This window comes from Fusarium flagelliforme (assembly GCF_020744385.1).
Source record: "Fusarium flagelliforme strain FIESC 12 MPI-CAGE-AA-0113 chromosome Unknown B0J16scaffold_5, whole genome shotgun sequence".
Taxonomy (NCBI): Eukaryota; Fungi; Ascomycota; class Sordariomycetes; order Hypocreales; family Nectriaceae; genus Fusarium; species Fusarium flagelliforme.
The window spans coordinates 2,769,547-2,781,878 of record NW_025763507.1 but is presented as its reverse complement, the minus strand read 5'-3'; the positions used below and the strand labels follow the sequence as shown (position 1 = coordinate 2,781,878).

Here is a 12,332-nt window from a genome sequence, read left to right as displayed (position 1 = left end):
ATGTATCGTCCGGCAGCTAAATTGGTGATCCCACATTTTAAGTTGAGCTAGTCTGGACATGGAGCTGTTCTATGCCTGTAAATGCAGCGCTAAGTCTGGAAATTTTGAGGACGAGCCAGAGGAGTCAAGCAAGCAAATCTTTGAGGCAAGCTCCTTCCTCTTCCCATAGAGTCTCTCTCCCTCATTCCGACCTACGATTCATGCTTCTTATTTCTCCTTTCAGTGAATCTCCTCCTTATCAATTATCAACCTCACCTTCTTTCCTCCGTTGACCTTCCGTGATCGTTGAGAATTATCACTTGTCCTCGACCCCCTTTATTTTGACAATCCTTGTCTGTTCGTTCTCTACTGTCTCTAACCCACTCTCCCCACGATTTACCCTTCCCAGTATCGCACCTCCAGTACGGCAAAACGACAGCTCGACATTCTCTCTTGCCTGCGAGCACCACCAAAAGCACGATTTAATCATGTGGTGAAGAAGCGATTTTATTAATTACATCGAAACGTCTTTTCTTTTTCCTTGAGAGATCCACCACGCTGCAGTATCGACTTTGAAACGCTCTTCTGCCCCGCGATCGACCCTACCGTAATTCGTCATCTCGCCCTCGAATCGAAAAAGTTGGCTGCGCATACGTCTTCTGTCGCTGGCGTCAGAATACTCCTTTGCGCTGCGCCGTCAATCGGGTAACTCGTATCGAATAATAATATCCTCCGAAGATATGCCCAATATGCTTGCGCCCGGCTTCAGGACACGGCGCACTTCCTCCTTCATCCGCTTCGGCGCCCTCGCTACTCTCATTATCTTCGCCTTCTGGACGTTCAGCAACCGCGCTCCTACGCCTCACCTACTACCTCTGCACAAGTCCCAACAGCAACCTGCCGACAACTCGAACCCGATCTCTCCTCCTTCACCTCCCAGAAAGGCAGTGGAACAACCGGTACGTGGAAGAGAGTCAAGACCCCTAAACGTGTCCGATTTACTAACTACTTGTCTTGAAGTTGGTAAAGGATCAGCCTGTGAAAGGTCCTCATCCAATTGATAAGCTCATACACGATGGCGGAAAGAGGCACAAGGAGCAGCTCTCTAAGGAGTCGCAGACCCTAGAAGAGGCTGCGCAAGCCTATCGCAAGCGCCGTGGACGTCATCCACCTCCAGGTTTTGACAAGTGGTGGAATTTCGCCAAGCAGAACAACGCTATCGTCGTCGAAGAATTCTGGGACCAGGTTTATCATGATATCGAACCCTTCTGGGGTGTTCCCCAGCCTGTTATTCGCAAGGAGGCCTACAGCTTCGAGATGTCGATTCATATTCGCAACGGCAAGGCCAATTCCACAAGTGATTGGTTCTGGACGTTGATCTGGCTGGACATGATTCGATCGATTGAACATATGCTCCCGGACTTGGACATGCCCTTGAACGCCATGGACGAGCCTCGTCTCGTGGTGCCCTGGGAGGATATCAACGGTTACATGACCAAGGGATCAGAATCACGAAAACTGTGGTCGGCAAAGGAGGTGGTCTCGGACTTCCAAAAGCTGCCTGCACCTGGACGACATGATAGAAACGTCAGAATCCCCTTCAAACGATGGGAGAAGACCAGTATGCACCCGGACAAGAGCTTCATAAAGGAGCATTGCTAACATGCCACAGGCCCCTATTGGCCCATTGCCAGTCGAGGATGTTCCCCCGATAGTCCTGCCCGCCAGGCTCCTCTTAAGGATTCATTTAACGAGTCTCCCCAAATCGATATCTCGAACGCCGAGCCGCACTCGTACGCCGGTTATGTCTCCAACTTTACGCAATCGAGCGAGATCTGCCATCAGCCTGATCTTCAAGGCCTTAACGGACTGTTGATCAACCCAATTTCTGTGTCGTCCACCAAGGTCCTGTTCCCAATGTTCGGCGGTTCCAAGCTTGCCATCAACAACGAGATTCTGCTCCCTCCTCCTATTTACTGGAAGGCAGAAGAACGATTCACAGGAGGTGAAGATAACGACGTCGAATGGAAGGATAAGGGCAACACTGTAGTATGGAGAGGTGTTGCGACTGGAGGAAAGAATAAGGCGGAAAACTGGCGCGGTTTTCATCGTCATCGCTTCGTTTCGATGCTCAATTCTACCAAGCTCACCGCAGCAGAGAAGGGTACTGCGAAGCCAGAAAACTTTGTCCTCCCGTCCGAGCAGTATCATCTTCAGGCGCAGGCTCAGAACCGACTTGGCGATTGGGTAGGCGAGTGGTCTGACGCAGGCTTCGTTGACCTCATGTGCTCGCCCAGCGAAGATGAGGGTAGATGTTGGTACACAGACCACTACTTCGCAAAGGTCGACGGAATGGACATGAACAAGCAGTTCGCCTATAAGTACGTCCCCGATATCGACGGGAACTCCTTTTCAGGCCGCTACCTCGGTTTCCTCAACTCGACATCCCTTCCCATAAAGGCGACCCTTTTCCGTGAGTGGCACGACAGCAGACTCGTGCCATGGGTTCATTTTGTACCTATGGACAACCGCTTCCAGGACTTTTATGGCATCATGGAATACTTCCGCGGCTACGCGGATGTTGCCGGCCACGACAAGGCTGCGGAAAAGATTGCGCTCGCGGGTAAGGAGTGGGCGAACAAAGTACTGAGGAAGGAGGATATGCAGATCTACGTCATGAGATTGCTTCTCGAGTACGGACGTGTTATTGCGGATGGTAGAGATAAGATGGGCTGGGTAGACGATGCGCTCAAGGATCCATCCATCGAAAAGACATGGCAGAGCTTCGGCTTGTGAATGTGAAGAAGACAAGTTAACATTGTTACGGAGTTAACCTTGATTTAAGGGAGGGCGATGGCGTTACGGCGTGCGATATTTATTTGGGACGATGGCATGTCGAGGGTCTCCAGACTCTTTCGACCAGCGAAATTAAGCGGAGGGCATTTCAAGTACATATAGAACTACACAACGGCATAAGGAAGGGAATGCCAAATACATGGGGTCATACTTGACGCAAATTTGAAATCGTTGAATTTGTTATCTCAATACCATAACACGTTTCTATATCATGAGGTGGTTATACACGTAAATACCTTTAAACGCCGATGTATGCTTCTTAATCCAATGCCTAGTCGTACAATCCTGTCCTTCTTTTTTACATAGCACTCGGTGCGTTGCCCAATGAGGGAGTCTTCGACTCGTCCTCTTCCACCAACTGTCTGTCGTAGTCGTCCGTTAGGCGCCCTACAAGCGTTGTATACTCAGGCGCAAACGGCCAGTCAAGCCACGCTTCAATAATGTCCTCCCACTGCTTTGGCGTCACACATCGCGCAGATAACGCTCCATGCTTCGATAGAGGTGAGCCTGCCTGATCCGGATCGTGGATGGAGGTTACACCGGGTGCCTGATCACCAAACCCAGGCCATAGACTGTTCATGGCTTTGGGGACGGTTGCAAGCGGATACTGCCACCAATAGCGTAGCATAGTTTCCGAAATAGTGCCGTTACGCGCATCGGGGCCGTGTTGACGAATGAACTTGCTCATTGCCTTGGGTTGGAGGTCGAGAAGAGCGCAGGGCATTTTGGGATAGAAGTCCTCGGCGTGAGTGACGAGAGGTTCGAAGGGACGACGGTCCCAGAAGAGGACCGGTTCTTTTTGTCGGAAGAGTTGGTAGTTGTCACGAACCATTGCCCACTCTTTCCGTGTGTTCTTTTTGATGTTATCGAGGCGGCTGTCGAATGCTGCCTCGGCGGCCGGAAACTCGGATGGGGATTCGGTAGCGAGTCTCATGAGTCGATCGCGCTCTTGCAGAAGTTCAATATACAACTGCGAGTCTGCAGTTTCGTACTTTTGACGGAAGCGCAGCGCTTTGAGACGGGTTGAGGGCGCCTCATCTGCAGAATTCTCCAACTCCCTCTCGGCTTCTTCGAGCTCTTGGCGGAAAGGCCGGCTGTGGATGGGAGTCTCAACGCCTGCAAGTTGTCGGTCTGCGTACTCTCTATTGGCGGTGAGATTCTGGTAGACTTTTGTTTCACGGCCAGAGGGCATGGTAAGACCAGCTTTCTTCATGCGATCGAGCGTTCGATATCCAGACTCCATATTGATCCACTCATCGCGGAGTTCGTAACGGTCCTCAAATTCGTCATGGCCTGCGATCTCATGCAACCATTCGAGGGAAAGTTCGGCTTCGAAAGCGCTGCGTCTGCGACGGACGGAACTTCGTGGGAGGAGCCTGCGCTTGCCGTCGTCGGAAATCCAGATGAGCATGCGCACAAGGCCGTATTGTTGGAAGAGCGCGGCGGATCGGATACTGGACATAAGCTGGTAGAGAACCATGGTACTGACGCACTCGAACATTTGGTACTTCTTAGCTGGGCAATAGGAAATATTAACATTGACAAGGAGCGTATCGTTGCGTTCTGGCTCGGCGGCTGGGTCACGAGTCGGCTGGTCGATAGAGGTTCGGAGCATCTCCTGCAAATCTTTCCAAAGGATGCCTTGTTTGGGAACAACTTCGACGTTTGGTTTGTCGATAAAATCGCCAAGGAGTGGCTTGTAGAGTTCGATGTCTGGTTCCATGAGGATGTGTTTTCGAGGTTGAACCAGTTCATGGAGAGTTTTGCTCCAGATGCCAGCACCTGGGTTTATGTCGATAAGATCGCAGCCACGATGGCGCTCGAGGGAGGGACCCATAAGGTTGGCGATGTCATCTAAACAGTTTATTTCATGAGTAAGTGAGTCTCTTCAGGAGCGTGTGAACAAGCTCACCGCATAAGCCTTGGTTAACAATATTAACACGATGCTTGTCCCCAAGAACGTTTCTCTTTGACGCTCGCTGGACCCAAAGTCCTGTATCTTTGAGCTGTTGTGACAAATCGTTGGACGGTTCGAGCTGATCGCTGGTCAGGCGACCCGTAGCGTAGGGACGAAGTCGAAGTTGATTAGGCGACGTCGTGCGCCGCAGTGGCTGCGCAACAGACAACCGCGCATGTTGTCGGGCGACAAACATTGTCTGAAATGTTCGCTGGGTATCTCCTCCAGGTACGACTGCCGTTGACGATGGAGGATTGGTGACATGTTTCGATGGAGGGGATGGAAATTGTGAATTTTGCCATGATTGACCGCTGCGATTAGATGGATAAGATAAGATTAGCTTGATGAATTAATTGGAGATGCCAGCGGGGCTTTGATGGTAAACTCAGATTGGGTTAAAAACGCCTTGGACAATTGATGGTCTTGTCAAGATCAGACTTGGCATAACTTCGCCTCTTATGCGTATTTCCTGAACTTATCTGTGTGTTTTTTTTTTCTTTTTCTTTTTTTTTTTCTTCTTTTGCTTTATTCTAAAAGATCAGGTGTCTATGTAACAAAAGTGATGTACAGGCTGCTTGGTGAAGTAAATGACATACACTGCTTGACTTACTATTCCTTCAACACGAACCTTCAAGAATGTCAACCTTCTCCCATGCTCGTCACACGGTGCAAACTATCAGTTTGAGTCTCTTGAGTACTGAGGGGATATTACAACCTTTAAAATGTCACCAGCCTGATTGCAACCGAGCAACCCACATCCAATTATATAATGTAGCCATCAGTTACCCTACAACAGTAGTAGCCTCGATTGGCTGTCTGAAGGGAAGACTTGTCTAGGGGTCTACGCGACTCAATCAGAACACCTTCGCGATATTCAACAGCAGACTCAATGTAGCGTATATATCAACATTTCTTTCATTCCCACACCAGTATGCCCAAGCTACAAGATAAATAAAACTCCACGAGACGCCGCCATGCTGTAAGAGACAAATCTGGAAACTCGCTGCCTCCCTCTCCTTTCTCTACCTTATATCTGCAACAAGTAACTGTTGCAGCTCATGTCGTATCTTCATCATGCGCCTTCGCTGCCAAATTCGTTGGTCCATTCGATCTGTCTTGCGATATCGTCCTTGGATACAGTTGGATGCGAGTCGTCGAGCGCCATCTCGAAATCCTTCAGCTGCACATCTGGTGCCAGTAATTCGTCCGATGAGACATCGTCGTACGTCATCTCGATCTTTTCTGGGTCGCCAGGCGAGCAAGGCGTCAACATGCGCTTACCATCCTTCATGACCTGGATTTGTTAGTATGGATTCAGGTCTGTACAAGTAAATGACTTACAGGCTTGAAGTGAGTTGCTTGTAGAATCTTGCGGACTGGCCGCATCAGAGCAGATTGAACAACGTTGGCGATATCACTACCGGACATTCCTTCGGACTTGGCAGCAAGAATATTGTAATCGCTCGCCACGAGAGCAGTGTCTGTGTCACCAATAGCCAATTTAAACATGCGCGCTCGACCATTTACGTCAGGAAGACCGATATGCACACGGCGCTGGAAACGTCGTCGAATAGCAGCGTCGAGTTGCCAGGGAATGTTGGTGGCGCCCAGAACCAAGATACCCTTGCTGTCGTTGCCCACACCGTCCATTTGAACCAGAATCTCGGTCTTTATACGACGTGAAGCCTCGGACTCGCCTTCACCTCGGGGACCACATAGAGCGTCGATCTCATCGATGAAGATAACCGAAGGCTTGTTCTCGCGCGCCATGGAGAACAAGAGCTTGACCAACCTGCGCGAAACCACGTTAGATATGGCATATCACTAATCACATCGAGGAAGCTTACCTTTCACTTTCACCCATCCATTTGCTGACAAGATCGGAACTGCTGATACTGAAGAAAGTACTGTTCGCTTCTGTCGCAACGGCCTTGGCGAGGTAACTTTTACCTGTACCTGGGGGCCCGTACAGCAAGATACCCTTCCATGCCTGTCGCTTACCCTGAAACAGACTGGGAAACTTGATGGGCAGCACAACAGCCTCCTTCAACGTTTCCTTGGCACCCTCGAGACCAGCAATATCCTCCCACCGCACGTTGGGCCTCTCCTGAAGAATGGCACCTGATAATGCGTTGCGCAACTTTTTGCTATCGTCGTCCTCGCCCGCCGCAGGCTTGCCCTTACCAGTGGAGCTGCCGTTAGCGCCCATGATGGCTTTCCCGCTGCCATTTGCGTTAGTATCGTTCTCGCTGGCGAGGAATTGCTTGAGCTTCTCGGCGCGGTCGAGGTAGGTGGCCATCTTTTCCTGCATGGTGACTTTGAGAGCCTTGTTCTTCTCCCACTTGAGCGCTTTGACCCAGAGTTCCATGGAGGACATGTAGAGGTCGAAAGCCTTTTGGTACTCCTTATTATGGTCGGCCGTGATGGCCTTTTGCACCTCTGCGATGGCGCGGTCGCGAAAGTTGGTCGACATGGTGACGTTTGTCGGTCGAGGAGAACGTGGGGGAGGGGGTTTGCTGGAACTTCAAAAGGCGAAGGGGTCGGATCTTGTGCAACTCCCCAGCGGGTTCGGGAGGTGACAAAGGCGAGGATCGAACAGTAACAATCACCTGCAAAAGCTGGAGTCGTTATCGAGATGGTGGACGGTTTGGTTGAGGCAACAGTCAATTGCGCTGGGCTGTACAGAGTACAGTACAGACAGGCTGGGACCGATTGGCGGGGAAACATGGCCCAGATCCATAACACAAATGATGCTTATAGCGGGGCAGAGAGGGGCTACACAACTTTACTGTAGTCTATCGTCTTGACGACTTGGCAGTTTAGGCGACAAGAAAGAGAAAGGACTATTATTGATAAGCAGGAACATTTCTACTTGCTTAGTGGTATTTTATCAAGTTTTACATCATCCTTCATCGCCCCCAGAACACCATGTCGGATCCTCAAGCCAAGCTCCAGGCCCTGTCCGAAGAGTTCCAGAAGCTTCAAGGCGGTATGTTCAGCTTCCGAATGAACGAAAGACATATGCTAATGCGCAACCCAGAACTCCAAAGCGCTGTTGAGTCGCGACAAAAGCTTGAGGGACAGAAGCAGGAGAACGTTGGTGTGCAGCAGGTTGGTCATCTTGACATAAGCATCTCAATAAGTCTCTAACCCAAACTCAGGAGTTTGACCGGCTACAAGAGGGCGAGACCATCTACAAGCTCACTGGTCCCGTGCTACTGAAGCAGGACAAGTTTGAGGCCGAGAACACGGTTAAGGGCCGTCTGGACTACATCAGTAGTGAGATGTGAGTGAAAATCCTATTCCAAGGTTGTACCCTTGTCTAATGTCCCGATTTAGCACCAGGCTAGAAGGCACAATCAAGGAAACCCAAGAGAAGCTCGAGAAGAAAAGGACAGAAATCATCCAGATTCAATCGAGCGCCCAAGCAGCTCAAGGCAAGGGCAAGGAGGCATCCAAGTAACTTCACAAAACAGGGGAGACAGGAGTGGGTTAAAAAAAAAATAGACCATGAGTTGAGTTATATTTCTACAAAAACATTGATGATGATAATGCAAATTAGACAAATACCTGGCACTTTATGAGCGCCGCGCTAAATGATACCAGTGGGAGAGTCTTTCGTTGCCCGCCCAAACGCCAGTCGTGATTCGTGAAGTGATCTAATTGATCGCCATGATGCTGAAACCCCAAGGAACGCCCATGTTCTTGTGTTCCAGAGCGGCGCTGGGTGAGAACATAAAGTCATGCTTGTCGTCAGCGGCAACGGGCTGAGGGGTTGCGGCATCTTCATCAGCATCAATGGCAGCGAGGATAGCCTCGGCGATATCGCTCTTCTTCGTACAACTCTCAAAGATACTATCACCCTCAATAAGACTCTGTATCAAAGCCCGCTGGTCGCTCTCGGCGAACAACTGGGCCTCGCGATTGAGAACACCATAGTTGACCTTCTCACCCGTCAGCGCCAGGCGCTGGAAGATGACGGTGAAAGCAGCGATGGCCTGGGCCAGGATGCGAGCCTTTTGCTTTGAGCTGAGGTTCGCAAAGAACTCGGACGTCTCCTGCTCGAGAAGCAATTGTGTGTTTGTGTCGAAGATGGATTGGAGGATGCGGTGCAGAATGTCGCGGCAGTTGAGGTCGAGGTCGGCGCAAACGTCGAGCTCAAAGACTGATGAGATGCTGCGGAGGATGCTGGAGAGAGCGTCGAGAGGGCAAAGGTCGCTGGGGAGAGTGACATGACCTTGCTCAATTTTGAAGATGCCAACGGCAGTGTTTACAGCGGCTACTCATGTTAGTCCATCTATCCATGGTTTGTTGCTGTCGTTACATACATTTGCGGACAGCGTTGACATCAAAGGGCTTGACCTCAACAGCGGATATGGTAGAGTTGTTCTTGATGGCTTCCATTTTGATGTAAGTGAGGTAGGTAATGGAGGAAAGAAGTTGGGTGTTAGATGAAATATGATCAGTAAGGATGAGCTCTGTGCAAATCGAGATTCTTTATAAATGATACTGAGTACTAGATAGACAATCGAGGCATGGGACCTGGGAGAGGCTGGCTTTTTAAACCCAATCGCCCCTTGAGAAAACTTTGCTTAGGGAATGCCCAACTTGCTGAGAATACTGTCCGGCATATATCCTGGCAGCCTCATAACAAGGCCCTCATGGCCACACCGTGGTCAATGCCCCCTTACCTGAGGTGTCATGGGCGTGGATAGATGGGCCGATGACCGATGGGACCATTGGGGAACTTTTCTCACCGTGGGGTTGACCGACTCGGCGAGACAGCGGCGGCGATATGATCCGGTTCGATCATGATCATGATAACCCCCAGCCCAAGACTTCGCCTTTGGGGGTTGACATGAGCATCTCTTGGTAGTGAGATCTAATCATGACTATTGCGGCGCGAATACCAAGTTTGGAGCCTGGTCAACAAATTGAAACCTTCATCCACTGTCGGTTCTTGACTTCCGTCTTGTCGTATTTCCAATTCTGGTAGTCTAATTAGGGACTGCGACCCGGGTTCCCCGAGCCCAACCTTAAGCTTCCATACATGGATGCTGAGTGCATCTCCAAGGCGAGTTATTCCGAACTGACTGTAGACCATCGGGAGAAGTCGGGACACAGAGAGACGTGCTCCTTCAGGGCATCAAGTTCCTAAGGATACCTTCCAAGGAAGAGCGGGCTCGGTGAGACAGCGTGGGGAGTGCATTGCATGGAGATAGCAATTGTACGATTCTCATACACAAACCACGCCATCAGTCCATGATGAAGTAAGGTGTGGCTGTGTCTCTTCTATTGAGGCGGTCCACGCCACACAAGGCTAAGCTGATGTTTCATGCTTTTGGCTTATGTGCATATTCTCTGCTTCGTCATTCTATACCGCATAAAGTCATGCATTCCCCGCCATTGGGCATGGAGGGGCAATCAAGGTACCGACCACCTGCCGCGAGACGCTGCGCGTCGTCACAGGATCCATTTGATTCCATCTCGATACTTTAAACTTCCCCAGTTCCAGGCAACTTCTTTTCAAGTTGTCGCCTATAAGCCGCGCGGCACTTGAATTACGACCATGTACTAGAAATAATTTCTTTGACGACTTTACGAGGTCAACTACCAACCCTCCCTCTTCGACCTCTTCCGATATGGAGTCACGAATAGCGATGCGGCCTACCCGGCCTCAGACTGTCAAAGAGCTGGTTGCTCAGGCCGAGAACTTCAACTTTAATACGAATATCCCTTTTAAGCACTGGACACGTGCGGCCGAGACACTGTACCAAGAGGTTTGCATCATCAATCTCCGTGCTTTACCTCAGCTAATCTGTCTAGGCTTCCTTTGCAGTCTCCGATGGCGATTTCGGCCGAGCTTACATGATGCTGTACCGGCACTCCGCTCTTGTCCTCAAGTACATCCCGACACATCCCCAGTTCAGGGACCCTGAGAACAAAAAGGCCTACGCAGTGCTTGCAAAACGCAAGCGCATCGAACGTGTCATCCAAGATCTCGAACAGCTCAAACCCGAAATTGAGAATGCCGTCAAAGAATGGGAGCGGATGGCGCTGTCGTCAAAGCCAGCTACCGAAGCTACACCAGATACTTCGTCGCGATACGAACAATTCGCAGCTCGCGATCCAAGCTTGACCGGCAATGCTAGAATTCTGGATGCATCTGATCATCAGGATCTAGCAGTTGATCTGGCCCAGAAGGAATTGACACGAAGAGATACAGCAAGGAGGGTTACAAGACAAGCTGGGATCACTGACGAGGATATCATGTCAAGAAGAAGAGGAGGCAAATGGGACCAATGGGATGGCGCACGCATTGGGGACGACGAGGATCTACGGCGGCAGATGGAGGCAACTAGGCAGGCCCTCGACTCGGCGCACGAGCGACGTAACGACCATGATTTCCGACCGACGTCGCACACTTACAACTACCCGTCTATTTCCAGACCTCGACCACTCGAGTACGAGAGAAGTACAACGCCGACTACTCCATCTATTCAACCAAGCCGACCACCGAAGGAACCTGTGGCTCTACCACCAAAAGAACCTCTTCACCCGTCTCTATCCCAACCGTTACCTCCAAGCCTGCCACAAAAGGTGCCTCTATCAGCATACGAACCTCTCATACCATCTTCGTCGCCTCAACCTGTCGATAATAGCAGACCTGAAGTTCCTCGCAAAGAGGCACTTAGCCCAACTGGAGATGCTGGCCCGCCAGCGATTCCCAAAAAGGAGCGTCTCACCTTCAAGCCTGGCGCATACCTTGAAAACGGCGATCCGATACGATCTCTCTTCCTTCCCAAAAACCTCCGACAGAAATTCCTCGACATCGCTGCTGATAACACACGTCGGGGACTTGAGATGTGTGGCATGCTGTGCGGTACACCTATCAACAACGCTTTGTTTGTCAGGTGTCTCTTGATCCCCGATCAGAAGTGCACGTCGGATACGTGTGAGACAGAGAATGAAGAGGTCATGTTTGACTACTGCATGAATGAGGATTTGCTTCTCCTAGGGTGGATTCATACGCACCCGACACAGACGTGTTTCATGAGTTCACGGGATTTGCATACGCATGCTGGATACCAGGTTATGATGCCTGAGAGTGTAGCCATTGTCTGCGCACCAAAATTCCAACCTTCGTAAGTGATCACAATCAATTATCGCTCGTCAAGCTAACACGCCAAGGTATGGAATCTTTCGCCTGACTCACCCTCCAGGGCTGGATCACATTCTGAACTGTAACCATCAGGATACTTTTCACCAGCATTCAATTGACAATATCTATCGTGGTGCGGGTCAACCGAAGGGACATGTGTATGAAAGCGATAAGTTGGACTTTTATGTACACGATCTTCGGACCAAATAGAGTAGGAGTGGAATGGGATGATTGCCAATACAATGCGATACCTACAGTGGGATGGCCGAGGAGGGCGACCATGCATGCATAGCGCTGGAGTTTTCAAGGGTGATGGGGGCCTGTTGCTTTCAGTACTGTAGACAAGACATGATATGAATGACTCTTAGACGAGCAAAT

At 50.4% G+C, this 12,332-nt stretch overlaps 6 protein-coding genes across 6 annotated transcripts; 3 read left to right on the top strand and 3 right to left on the bottom strand.

The window, feature by feature from the left end:
- Window positions 1–594: 594 nt before the first annotated feature.
- On the top strand, window positions 595–2,997 carry B0J16DRAFT_162783 (uncharacterized protein). The gene is made up of 3 exons (XM_046122235.1): window positions 595–938; window positions 1,000–1,600; window positions 1,652–2,997. Exons 1-3 carry the CDS (start codon window positions 720–722, stop codon window positions 2,773–2,775), a joined length of 1,944 nt encoding a protein of 647 aa, XP_045981607.1. The 5' UTR covers window positions 595–719; the 3' UTR covers window positions 2,776–2,997.
- On the bottom strand, window positions 2,995–5,062 carry B0J16DRAFT_416294 (uncharacterized protein). The gene is made up of 2 exons (XM_046133557.1): window positions 4,748–5,062; window positions 2,995–4,689 (listed from the first exon to the last, which is right to left on the bottom strand). The coding sequence occupies exons 1-2, from the start codon at window positions 4,986–4,988 to the stop codon at window positions 3,134–3,136; spliced, it is 1,797 nt and encodes a 598-aa protein (XP_045981606.1). The 5' UTR covers window positions 4,989–5,062; the 3' UTR covers window positions 2,995–3,133.
- A 461-nt stretch (window positions 5,063–5,523) lies between these two features.
- B0J16DRAFT_363744 (P-loop containing nucleoside triphosphate hydrolase protein) lies at window positions 5,524–7,588 on the bottom strand. The gene is made up of 3 exons (XM_046129889.1): window positions 6,640–7,588; window positions 6,134–6,584; window positions 5,524–6,086 (listed from the first exon to the last, which is right to left on the bottom strand). The coding sequence occupies exons 1-3, from the start codon at window positions 7,263–7,265 to the stop codon at window positions 5,865–5,867; spliced, it is 1,299 nt and encodes a 432-aa protein (XP_045981605.1). The 5' UTR covers window positions 7,266–7,588; the 3' UTR covers window positions 5,524–5,864.
- A 4-nt stretch (window positions 7,589–7,592) lies between these two features.
- On the top strand, window positions 7,593–8,298 carry B0J16DRAFT_345505 (Prefoldin). The gene is made up of 4 exons (XM_046128278.1): window positions 7,593–7,781; window positions 7,833–7,903; window positions 7,954–8,078; window positions 8,132–8,298. The coding sequence occupies exons 1-4, from the start codon at window positions 7,721–7,723 to the stop codon at window positions 8,253–8,255; spliced, it is 381 nt and encodes a 126-aa protein (XP_045981604.1). The 5' UTR covers window positions 7,593–7,720; the 3' UTR covers window positions 8,256–8,298.
- Window positions 8,299–8,451: 153 nt separating this feature from the next.
- Window positions 8,452–9,196, bottom strand: B0J16DRAFT_321913 (uncharacterized protein; the record flags this gene model as incomplete). The annotated part of the gene is made up of 2 exons (XM_046125667.1): window positions 8,452–9,071; window positions 9,121–9,196. 2 exons carry the CDS (start codon window positions 9,194–9,196, stop codon window positions 8,452–8,454), a joined length of 696 nt encoding a protein of 231 aa, XP_045981603.1.
- A 1,238-nt stretch (window positions 9,197–10,434) lies between these two features.
- Window positions 10,435–11,941, top strand: B0J16DRAFT_321912 (uncharacterized protein; the record flags this gene model as incomplete). The annotated part of the gene is made up of 2 exons (XM_046125666.1): window positions 10,435–10,572; window positions 10,619–11,941. 2 exons carry the CDS (start codon window positions 10,435–10,437, stop codon window positions 11,939–11,941), a joined length of 1,461 nt encoding a protein of 486 aa, XP_045981602.1.
- Between the last annotated feature and the right edge of the window lie 391 nt (window positions 11,942–12,332).